Genomic DNA, 12,680 nt, shown 5'->3' with positions numbered 1-12,680 from the left:
GTGTTTTAATGTAAGATCTTTATAAATAAGACTCCAATGTCTGCTGGTAGAAAAATCTACACAGGAAATACTTGCAGTATTACATACAAGGTGCCTTTAGTTGTCTAGCCCACATTAAACAGCCCGAAATGAAAACTTAAACAGCGTTTTAATGAGTAGAGTTCTGTTGCATGGTGACTGTGTTTTGCAGTGTTTTTGTGTTATTACATATCCCGTAGTGCATTTAGACCCCTGCTAGAAAGATGCAAAAGCACATCCTAAGACACTGCAATACAATTCCTGATTTTATTGTGAAACATTGATAGATTTAAGACAGATTAAGAACTTTTGTATTACTGTATTGAAAAGAGCACCAGTTCTGAGGGAGTACACATAGAATTGCAATATTTAGTGAAACGGTCATTGTACACTTAACTGTATTTTATACCTAGATACCCTAGTAGGTGACTCCGTTAAAGATGAGACCTTTCCCTTCCACCCAAACAGGATAGCCTTACAGTAGTTATATCCTACTGTGCTACATACTCAGCAGTGCTAATTACATGCTTCTAATTTTGTTGAAAAATAAAATGGAATTGTAACAAATCCCTGATGCAAGATACTTTGAGCACCTGCCGGAAAACGTCCATGTAAACAGCAATACATGATACAGTACACTTTAAATAACATACAAGACAAGTCCTATACCTTTCTGACAATATACTGAACAGCTTTATGCTGAAGCTAATAAACACAATCAGAATCATAATGCACACCTCCTTGATTTAAGACGCTCAGAATTAAGCCACGTAATTTGGGAAGAAAACTGTAAACATCATGCCTGCCTCACAACAGGTTGACAGTGTGTGATCTCAGTGAGAGCTGTTACAGCAGGATTAGAAGCTACACTCTTAACTAGTTACACTCAATGCATGACAACTGTCACTGGCTGTGAGGAAAGGATAAAACACACCAGTACAGGAATCTCTGACCAGTGTGGATTGCGGAGATACTGTTTGTATCTGTTTTTCAAGTAGCACCTTGAAAGCACCTACTGTCATAAGATCATCAAAACTTCAATGTTTTGATCAACTTATTGCTTTTACTTCATCTCTTCTTCACTTGATAAAAGAGGAAAAGAAGATGATGGTTAGGCACAAGCATAGAATCTCATTTCTTTCTCAGTCACTAATATTGGCCAAAACTATGTAGCGTTTAAGCAAGTTCCTCAGAAGAGAGCTGTAGTTTCTACAGCTGACTTCTTATTCATGGAACAGCTGCCCTTATATTGAATTTAGGTTTTTTAACTTGTAAGAGGAATAAGGAGAACACCCTCTATGGTCCTACAGATTAAAGATAACAATGTTAAAAACTGCGAAATTGCAAACCTCTTTCACCCTGTGCTAATCGTACCTGACATAAACAATGTAGCTGTACAGGGTTTTTACAGGGAACGTGGTTATTCCATTCCCTGCAGTGTAATCCGTTCAAAGGGATTGCCTCCTGCTAAAGGTCAGGTGAAGGGATTAATCGCACAGAAATGACCGAGAGTTTAAATGCCACAGAATTCAAGAACCACCGTTGTTTTGATTTTTTTTTTTTAAAGGAATTTCAGTTCCTTACGTTGGGATTTAAAGGGGAAAGAGATGGAGTGGTAGGGACACCTTACCCTAAGACAGCTCAGCTAGAATATTTATGCCCTGTCCTGTGCGATACAAATTTTCCTCCCCAGTGTTGTGACTTGAGATGATGTCTCCACTCCCTTAATCCTGAATATGGTCCAATCACTAAATAGACAGAGCTCTCTCTTCCCGCCCAGAAAATACTCAGTACTCACAGCTGCAGAACGCAACTTTCTGCACTTTTTAAGAAGGTAAAAGGCAGACTTAAAAAGCACAATTTGCTTAACTGTGCATGATTAAAAACACCACTTCATGTAAGATGAGGGTACACTTCCCATTTCCCCCCTGGCTATAAAAGGCTTATGAGATATCCAAATATTGAGGCATCAGTAAAAAGTATACTGCTGCTGTTACTACTACATTATGGATTTGTGGAATAAAATTCACGCCCCAAAGAAATCTTCACGAATGAGAAAGCAATTTGTCAAAAACTGCAAGAAATGGTATACATTAAATATAAAACTCATATACAAAAAAGGGCTAACTTTTTTTTAAAAAGTTTGGACAGTTCCTTAAAATTATCTAGTTCATCAATTAGAGCCTACCACACACTTACTTTAGACTATAATAAAATAACTAGGGGAGATAAAATACTATTCAAATGCTTCAGTTGGAGAACCGAGGTACCAATCTTGATCACTGCATTAAAACTGCAGCATGTATGCATAGCCGAGAAGAAACAGCTCTTACGCACTGCTTCCCTCTTCTTCCTGTGTCATACCAGCATTGAACTCTGGAATCTGGTCTGCAAAGGACTGTGTCATCCATTGTCCATTAGGAACTTCACCAAAGGACGGGCCCTCACAGTACTGTGGATTGCTTGCTGCTAAAACAAACAGAAATAATAAAACACAGTTTTTAAAAAGCAGTTGATACCACTAAGTATTTGTTCAGAAGTAATGGTTTACAGACTGAATGCCTCAAGCACCGCACTCTACCATTTCCGTTTGGAGAGAAATTGCACTGTTCGCTTTCATACGGTGCACGATCACAGTAAGCTCCTCCATACGCTGCTTCATAACCTGGATCGTACTTTTCTTCTTTGACAGCCATCTTTTTAGCATCCTCTGCAGAAAGAGACCTCAAGTATTAATATTCAGAATAAAAATGATCAAAGAGCATTTTTATCAGAGAACACTTGAAAAAACAGCCAGACATTCTACAAGATAATTCCTGCTCCCCTTAGATAATTAAAAGTGTACTTTAGAGAGTGGAATCTGTAATTCTACACCACATGATTCACAGAAGATGGCACATCTCCCTCCTCCACTTAAATTCTTTATTTCTTTTTGCCTGGGAAACTGCTAATTGTGTTGTACACTACATTTTAATGAAGGATTAACAAAATAACCACTATACCTTGTGCAAGTTGCAAGTCAAATGTGTACTGCACCTCCTGCACCTCCGTGTTTGGTGCGATGCCTTTCAGTTGATCCCTTAAGTCTTTCAGCTTTATGTAATAATGAACTTTATCTTGTGCACGAGGAAACTGAGCACATCTTGCACTGGATGATGGCATAACGTAGCAGAGCTTGAGACAAAAAGCATGAAAAAGAGTATTACTGGTCCCTGAACTATGAATTAATATTTAGTGCATCGAGAATAACTTAACAGTTAAGCTCACTGCTTTAACCCTTTGTACAAACTTCAACTAATGCCAAAAGCGTTTGTGGAAAAGGATAAAAGGAGCCTTTCATTTTTCTTGGCCAGCTAGATGTCTTGCCCTGAAGAGAGGGGCCAATTACCAGCTGCTGAAGCGAGGACAATTTTCACCAGTTGTTATGTGCTGCAGGAGAAGCAGTACCAGTATGTGTTGCAAGAAGTACAATTTACAAACGTATGCCAGAGAATTGAGCAGACTCCAGAGCTCCCTGAGCAAGCGGAGCTCTGAGCCAGAAAGTCCACAGAGGAGTACGTGACAGCATGCAAACACCCCAAACCAGTGAGGGAGGCATCATAGGTTAATTAGCCTGGCTTCTTGGCCAAGCGTGGCTGCATCACACTTGCCAGGAGTTGGTGTGGCTTGAAGGCAACTTTAGAGTCTCTGTCTCTGCCAACAGCCCTAACTAAAGACACAAAGTTAGTTCAGGAAAAAGGAACTGTATCCAATACTTTTATTACCATGCAGTATTTATGAACAAGTGCTAGTAAAGAGAATTGTTTATCTTTCTTACAAATACAGCTACTGTGGAAGTTTTTAAGAGCTACTTAAGAAGCACGCACTTTATCACCAACAGTTCTTCAAGCTCTGATGGCAACACTTCACCTTTAGAGGACAGCTTAAAACAAGCTTAAACTTGCAGCATCGGTAATTTGGGATAGAAATAAAAACAACCCAAACTTTGAACTGACAAGGTAATGACACTTTGGAATAAGCTACCTTGGCAGGTAGTGCTGGCAGTCTTTGCCTTAACCTGTTTATAAGAACAGGTTAAACAAACCTGTTTATGATATATAGCTGGTCTCTTGAGGTATCTTCCAGCACTAGATGTCTATGACTAATGCACTCCGCATCAAACTGTTTGTTATATCTTAAGTGTCCAATTTAGTTTCAAGCTGCAAAGCAGCTTAACAAGACTGAGTCTGATGGAAATACCTGGCCATGGCCAGATCCAGCAATGCCGTAGCTGCAGTGTATAACACCATGATAGACTTTACCGTTTTTTCTTCCCCCACTGTGGCACAACTAGCACCATCATCATGTTTGGTATCAAAATTCAGTAATATAGATTACTGAATACAGGGAACTGGACACAGAGAATCAGATGAAATTAGATTACAATTATCATAAAAGCATCTATGCTTTATTCGTATTTTAGATAGTCCACTAACCTACTAACCATAATATACCATTTCCCAAATACAGTCCGCAAGTGTGAAGAAGCTGCATTAAAAATGTGTCTGAAAATTGCACTGTTCCCCCTTATTTAAGTTAAATGCCTTTCACATCTCTTGTACTTTGGGCAAACTCTGATGTTGCTGTAAGTGTGTGCAAGTCCTGAGACTTTGTTAGTTTTGAAATAACCAAAATGGAGTGCCTTGTTTTTGTTTCTCAGTATCAATACTTACAGTTTCTGTATCTGGCACCTTGTGTGGCTGCAGTCCAAATTCCAAGTTCTTAACTTTTATTCCAAAAACTTCTTTACTAAAAATTTCATAAATACCTAAAATGAAAAGAAATTAGGATAAGTAGACAAAAAAAAAAAAAAGCTACTGACAGAAAAAACTCATTTAAAAAATCAAAGTTCTCACATTTTCCATTGAAAGCTGCTATACGAGGTTTATACTTTTGTAACTTCTGCATCAGAATTCGCCCTCCTTCCCGAAACTCTTTGCTAAAAGAGAAAGTACTCAAAATTATAATCACAACTATTAATTCATGAACAAGCACGATATTCCCCCTTGTTATCCTACCTGGAGAGGTCTTTGCTTCCAGGTGTTGTCCTTTCAACCATGTTTGTAAACCCAATCCCGTATTTATGTGGCAAGGTGTGATCATCCATATGGTTTAGCTGTTCATTACTTAGACCAGACATGAACAGACACTTCCCTGTGAAATAGGAAGATAAGCATTTGCCTTTTTTCTAAGGAAACTAAAACAAAACCAACCCCTCCCTCGACTATCAGAGTACTGGAATGCTAAAGGAAGAATTTACATTAACAGAGCATCAGTTAATTTGGGAAGACTATTGCCCTATCCGGAAAAATTTAAAATAGCAAAAATTACTTTATCTACTGCAAGAGGATAGAAAATCCCTAGTGAACAACAGGAATTCCTCACCATGGTCATGTGTATGGAAACCAGTCTTTTATTCTAAGTTCAATACAAAGCTTTAGATTTTGCAATTCACTTAAGCAGGGAGTGAATGGGATCAATATGGATTTTGTGGGAAGAATGTGGCAAATAAAATGCGTCAGATTTCTTTTACAACCTTGCCGTTGCTTCTCCTTGCACTGGGCCTCTCTGACAGAACCCGTTGACATCTTACATTCACATTTAGCATATAAAAGTACAGTTTGGGTGATGTGCACTGCCAATCTCTTAAGCACAAATTAACCACAGCTAGCCCCTAATGATTTGGGAAGATTTGTCAGAGCACGCATATCTGGTCTGCTTCTCGGTAAAGGCAGCCATTGGTCTGGCTGGTCTGGGGAACGCTGGAGAAACACCCAAGCCTGATTTATAACTCTGCTGGACACCAGAAGCATTTTGGCTGGAGTATCACAGGGCAGCAAATTAGCCCACGTGGAGCTCCCAGCTACCACAGCTGGAATAGCTCCCAGTACTCAGAGCATTTCAACAGAGTTCAGGTATGATCTTTCTGTATGAGCAAGTGCTGCAAAAAAATGTTAGTTAAAATGGAAAAATACCTAGGAAAAGATGTCTGGAGAATCAGGTATGCTAGATGCATATGCCTGCTGGGAAAGGGCAATGGGTTTTGCTTTTTCATCAGTTAGAAAGCTTGTTTAGGAGAAATCAATAAATGCAAACAGAAGAGGGCTTGCTGAAATGTACTTCTGGGAAAATGTGTGTAGTTTTATTTTCTATCAGAAATTGATGCCGATTGACTTATCCTTGATAAGTCAAGTACTAGAGATTTAATTTTTATTCCTTATGTTGCATACTAATACACCAAGAAGTTATTTGATAATACTGCGTTTACATGACAGTTCTGAATCTGCACTGAAAGTCACTGATTATTCCTCTTTTATGCCTTTTTATGTAAGGTATTTCACAAAAGTAGTTATGGGATTTAAATCACTCTTGGATGGTTAAAAGCAAAATCCATCTCTGCATCCAAAAAAAAAAAAAGGAAAAAACCCCAAACCGAACCAGTTTAATTAAAATGCTACAAGTTCTAACAAAGTTCTGCAAATTCTATAAGAAGAAAGGAAAATAAAAACATACAAAAATGGTTTCCAGGTCCAGGGTAATGATGTCCCTTGTAAGCTGCCATCAAGCCAGGGTTTATGCCAATCTACAAAGATACCAGTCCATTTTAAAGAGGAGAACATGGCTTGCTAGTCAGGAATTTAATTTACAGTAAGGATGCTTATTCAATTCTAAGTTACTGTCAATAAAAAAACCTGTGTTAATTGTACCTTACATCATTATTTTAAAAAAATGACAATTTTATAGCAGTGTCTCATTTAGCTGTGCAATGTCAAAATAGCAGCTCACAGTGTGTTTTACAGGCACTGGTGTAGCGCTTCCGGTAAATAAAGTGTCAAGTAACAGTCTCTCATGACTATGTATTGTACATAAGCCTTAGACTTCTCAGAAATTAGAACTATGTTACTATGATTTTTAACAGAAAATGCAAAGCAGCTCTACACACAGGAAACAGTTTATATACTTTATCTTGCAAGATCTTGCCATATAAGCAATACAGATAAGTAAGCAGAAGGAATGTAAATCATAACCAGTGAGTACAGGCTATTCACTTTTCTACCTAATCTTGTAACAGTGAGTTACTTACTATTACAATGTCCAGATCAAAGGTTAAAATATCAGGTAAAGTCTTGGTCAGAAGTTCCGCTTCAGACACACCATTAAAACGGTCCACTTTTCTTTTGACTTTAAAAGTATCCGTGATCTTTTCTTGTTTGCCTTTTGACTTGGCTGATTTTTCTTTTTTAGCAGCAGGCTTTTTGGGTTGCTTTGGCTCAGTTGCTTTGGCTTTTCTTTTCCTTCCTCCTTTTTTGACTTCTGAAACACACAGCAAATACCCTTTTTGTACATTTCTAATAGTGCAGTATGGACATTCGAAAAGAGTGAGCTAAATGTACAGATACAAAAAGAAATCGAAGATAAATTTACGTTTAAAATTCATTAATTTAAACAATTATCAGATGAATCTCCGTTTTCCAGGCTCAACATGGAGCTAGTTTGGGTGTCTCTGTACCATAGGCGCACACCCTACTCACAAGCAACTATGCTGACTTAGCACACAAACCAAGAATAAGCTCATGGCTAGGTTATGTTGTTTAGATGGAGGTTATGCCAGAACATCAAAGCTTAGGTTCCAAGGAATGCGACAGTAAATTCTAGTCTACTCTTCACACTTCAGCTTCTAAATAAGAAACTTGATTGTTACAGATTACATAATGTGTTGAAGAAACTGAACAGCACGTCAAAAACAACAGGTCTCAACGATTACCTACAGGGTAAGATATAAGCTTGACAGGAACACAAAACCATAAGCTTGTCAGGAACACAAAGACATAGCCGAAGACAAAGACTGCGTAAGCTATTCACAATTTGTTTACGGAATAAAAACTGTCCAGTGCATCATATAGCAAGGTAATGTATGAGACCTTGAGGATCTCCATTTGAATGAGTGACATCAAACACTAATTTTTGTTTACAAAATGCAAACATAAAGCAGTCACTGCTCAGCTCACTCATTTGAAACTTCCTCATCTTCTGGCCCTTAAAGCTTAGAGCTTCAATTAGCACAGATACCGGTCATGACGTGACAACCCAGAGATTGCTCTCTATCCTTGTTCATTAAGAATGTCAAGGTGCAGAACACAACTTGAAAAACATGAAAACATAAACATGAAAACATACTTAGCAGCAATCAGCAAAGAGCCACAGTAATCTACTACTTCAAAATTGAGACTTCATCTTATTTTCAAAATTCCTAGATGAAACTCTCCCACAGATAACAAATAAATACAGTTGCTACCAGGGCACTGCCCTAAGACTACAAACATTTTTTAAGCTGTTCTTGTAAGAAAGCTGTGTGCAAACAAAAAGGGGGATAAAAGTCATCTGGAATTCCCACCACGTCAATGGAGCAACTGCTTAGGAAAGCTGTAAGTAACAGTACTCGAGCTATAGTCTAGTTACAACGAAGAAGAGACTAGAAGGGAGCAGACTTGGTGAGGCACATAAGCAGCTTTTGTCTCGTACCCCTTGAAGAATTAGGAGGTTCTTCACGTGATGGCAAAATGCCACAGATGCATGCAACTCAGAGCAGGTGGAGTACTTCAAATGAAGCAGGATAACGTTCTCCTAACTCTCATGCTGATCAGGTACCCACCAACCAGACACTGTCATGAAAGATGAACAATGTCAGGGCAGCCTTTCAGAGAGTCACCCTAAAAAACTTTTTTCATCACAGCAGGTAGCTGGACTCCACATCTTTCCCTTTCACATGTGCTCCCGTGAATTTCACACACATTTGGTAAAACTTCAAGCCCTGCCTTTGAAGGCTTTAGTCAACTTCCAATTCTTGCAAAAATATTAGGGAACAGCTTCATAAAAGATTACGGTTGTCCAAAAATACTTGAAAGTGCAGTCAAACAGCATGCTCATGGTGACATCATCTTACCCAATAACAAAGCTGCAAAAGAAGCCTAAGTATATAGCACTTGAGATGCATCCTAACTGTCGTGAATAATTCTGTGAATTAATTGAGCAGTTGCAACTATTTTAAACTGAGAGTTTTTCTTCCTATGATTTCATCTGGCCATGCGTTACAACTAAGAAAAAAAAAAAAGGAAAAAAAAGCTTATCAAAGGATGCACTTAAACAAGCAACGTCACTGCATGAACTGGCTGATAGGTTGCCTTGGTACAGAGAGCTCTGACCTACATCTAAATATTAAAAGCAAGATGAAACGCAGTGCGTGAATATTTGCTATAGAATCAGAATTTAAGCACGGCAGACATCACTGCCTTTTTTACGTGGTAAAGAGCAAGCGTAAGAGCAACACAACAAGGGATTTTTCTTGGCATGGTTAGTGTAGAGCCTAAGCGTATAAAATCCTAGTGGGGGAAAAGAAAAGCAACGTACAAGCGCATAAAGTACAAAACTTGTGTGCCATACAGGCACTTTTTGTATTTGTTTAAATAGGCCTCTTTAAAAACAAACAATCCTTAGTGTATATAAGCAATTAACTATTTGTGATTACTACAACACACTAAACCATGATGTAAGCAAAATATTTCACACAAACAGTATTATACTGTCCTTCTCTTGCAGAAGTTAAAAAAATATTTTTAACATAGACTGAAAAAAGAAAACTTCTCTAACGTAATATTAAAAACCATGAAAATGATACGTTTATCTATTGAAACAAAAACCTGCTTTTCCTGCAACAAGATAGTTTTGTGAGACTGAACAATGTGAATGCTGTCACCTGGGTTTACTGCTTATCTTTTTAATTGTATTCTTTAAGTAACTTTTTGTACCAGACAATTAATCAATACTTCCTCAGAAAGCATCAGGCAAAGGAAATCCAACAGGTCCGAAGAAGCAGTTTAAGACCAATAATTTTTTTCCCTCGATCGACTACTACCGTTTTAGCGGATTCAGCACAGCCGAACTACCTTTTGGAGGCTCCTGGGCAATGTTTGGCTCTGGAACGCCCTCTAGAGTCGGCTGCTCGGTCAGGATTTCCATGCTGGGTGCTGCAGTCATCATCTGATGGAACGGAAACGTGTAAAAAGCTTGAGCCTGCTGAAGATATGCGTAGTATCTTAGAAAGGGAGAAAGAAAAGAGACATAATTTGTCAACAATTTAGAAATTCAGTGATGTACCAAACAGACTGTAAACATCAATCTTTCACAAGGCTGGCGTGTACTGTGCTTACATTCTCCAACCACTCTATTAACAAGGCAGTAAATTATCCAAATCCACTGAACTAACTGTCTGCCTACCTGGTATCAGGGGATGTTAAACCAAACATTAACAGTACAGTTCTCTTGTGATTACTATAATGTGGAAGAATCACAACATTTATAAGTGAAGTGCAGAGCTTTTCTCTTTTTTCCCTGAAAAAACACTCTGTAGCACAGCTTACCAAGGCAAACAGTTTACCAAACATCCCAACAATTTACAACGCAAGCGAGTTAAAACTTTTTGGACTTCAACTTTCACAAGTTTTAGATTTTCTCAATGTTACGTCAGTTACTTTGTCTGATATGATACAGAATGGATGAATCATTCTGGGCTACAAAGCATTACGAATACAAGCAGCATTAGTTACTATGCAGATTATTAAACAGCTTTAACAAATTGCGTGGCAGATGTTGTCCAGTCATCACACACTGGATCCGAACACAAATATTGCACTTAATCTACACAGAAGTGTTCATACACGCTCAGAATTCAGCCTCCTTCCACGCACAAAGACGTTTTTCCATATACAGCTCGTTTTGCCCCACACATTTATTAGTCACCTACAGCCCTCACGTCCCAACACAAACTTCTCCCTCATACTGTCATTCCCTTCTACCTACACAGCCACCTTCGTGTCCATAGATTCTACTGCCATAGAAATACATAGAAAAGATTTTGTGCACAGTAAATTTTCAGGAAATAATTTTATCACCTCAGAGCTATTCATAAAACCACCAAATAATTTTTAGATATACAGAAATATCTCACAAGAAGGGACCATTCTCTATTATGCAGTGGATATTTATTTAAGAATCCCACTGTAAACGTGATTTATGCCAGAACAGCCCACAGTGTTGTGATCGGGCCATTGATTCTGAACCAGATACCTGCCCCGAACCGAGGAGAATAAATTTGAACGTAAGTCTGTCAGATTCTTGGGGAAGTTGCCTAACAAAGTCATGGGAGATTTTCAGAGTACGGTTAAATATCTCAACCCCCACTGCTGGAAGAGTTCCATTTTGTATGAAATACTCGTGCAGTTACTGAACAGAACAAAACCGATCCTCACATTTGTGTTAGGAAAAACAACTGAGATGTAGAATCCAGTTCATAATGTAGTAAAAGCTTAATTATATAGGGCAGAACAAAGTACGAAAGACGTTCAAGTATATAACCCAAGAACAGTCTCTAACAAGAGATCTTCTTATAATACATGTTTTCTTATTTTATGTGTATGTAAAGTCTCCTTCTTATAAAGGGAATAAAATTCCCTTTAAAGAGAACAATTTGCACCGTATCATGGACAAGTCCTCTAACCACACAGTAATGATATGGAAGAGAGCTTTTACCCCCACCTCTAACCCTCATATACATTTTTTTAGATAATTTTTCTTGCAGGGGTTCAGAAAAACAACATTTTGGTATTGATGTATTATGGAACCTTTAAATAAATATTTTCGGTTCCAGGAGGAAAGGGTAGTGATTTAACCCCTCCTTCAGTTCATGCTAAAAACGAAAGAAAAATAAAAGGGAGAAGAGAAAGAGACACGTTCACTGGAACAAAAACTAATGCGAGATCGTTGCCAAACCCACGCACACAGGCCGCCGCTGCACGCCCGGAGTTTCTTAACACACAGCGAGCCCCGTCCCCGCTGCCGCCCCCACGGACCCCGACGCCCCTTCCCAACAGGGCGCCAGCCCCCTTTTCCACGCAGCCCTGCTCTCCCACGGCCTCCGCACCCCCCGCACCCCACACCCGGCATCGCGCCCCACGGCCCGACCGCCGACCGCCCCCCCACGGGCGCACAGGGCCGCCCCACGGCCCCGGGCCCACCACACCCGACCCGGGAGCGCTCCCCTCACACCCCCCGCTTTGTGTCCAGGGCGGGCTCGGGGAAGAGGGGAGGGGGCCCGCCACAGCCCGGCCCCGGCTGCCCCCGGCCGCCGGGGGCGGTTGAAATGGAGGAGGAGAAGGACAACGGCCATCCCCAACGCCAGGCCCGAGCGCGGCTGATAGGCGGGGCCCCGCCGGTACCTGCCCAGCTCCTCGGCCTCCATGCCCGGGCGCGGAGCCTCCCGCCGTCGCCGAGGGCTATTGTCACCGGCCGCCCCCCAGCGCCCCCTCCCCCCCCGGCGCCTCAGCGCCCCAACCGACCTGCCCGGCAGCCCCGCGTCACGTGAGCGGCGGCGGCCAATGGGAGGGCGCGGCCGGCCGGCCCAGCCGGCGAGGGCGGGGCGCGGGGAGGGGGAAGCGCCGGTGTCGGTGGCGGCGGGAGGCGGCGCCGGGCCGAGAGCTGCCGCTGGGGCCGCCGAGGGGAGGCGGACTGGGAAGGGCGGGGGGCTCAGCTGCCCCCCGCGGCCTGAGGGTTCCGGGGCCTACGTCACG

General features: G+C 40.8%; 1 protein-coding gene across 4 annotated transcripts; it reads right to left on the bottom strand.

Moving 5' to 3' along the window:
- Position 1: 1 nt before the first annotated feature.
- On the bottom strand, positions 2-12,673 carry TDG (thymine DNA glycosylase). Of its 4 annotated transcripts, none has more exons than XM_063320853.1 (10): positions 12,450-12,673; positions 10,002-10,150; positions 7,142-7,371; positions 6,571-6,640; positions 5,076-5,211; positions 4,914-4,996; positions 4,731-4,825; positions 3,021-3,192; positions 2,600-2,728; positions 2-2,487 (listed from the first exon to the last, which is right to left on the bottom strand). In XM_063320853.1, exons 2-10 carry the CDS (start codon positions 10,093-10,095, stop codon positions 2,348-2,350), a joined length of 1,149 nt encoding a protein of 382 aa, XP_063176923.1. In that variant the 5' UTR covers positions 10,096-10,150; positions 12,450-12,673; the 3' UTR covers positions 2-2,347. The 4 variants fall into 4 exon arrangements, with proteins under 4 accessions (XP_063176923.1, XP_063176905.1, XP_063176915.1 ...); XM_063320835.1 differs by lacking the exon at positions 12,450-12,673 and adding an exon at positions 12,330-12,414; XM_063320845.1 differs by lacking the exon at positions 12,450-12,673 and adding an exon at positions 12,330-12,414 and having other exon boundaries at positions 2-2,484.
- Positions 12,674-12,680: the final 7 nt, after the last annotated feature.

Source organism: Chroicocephalus ridibundus, chromosome 1, assembly GCF_963924245.1.
Source record: "Chroicocephalus ridibundus chromosome 1, bChrRid1.1, whole genome shotgun sequence".
NCBI lineage: Eukaryota > Metazoa > Chordata > Aves > Charadriiformes > Laridae > Chroicocephalus > Chroicocephalus ridibundus.
The sequence above is the reverse complement of the archived record's forward strand: the minus strand, read 5'-3'. Positions and strand labels throughout refer to the sequence as shown.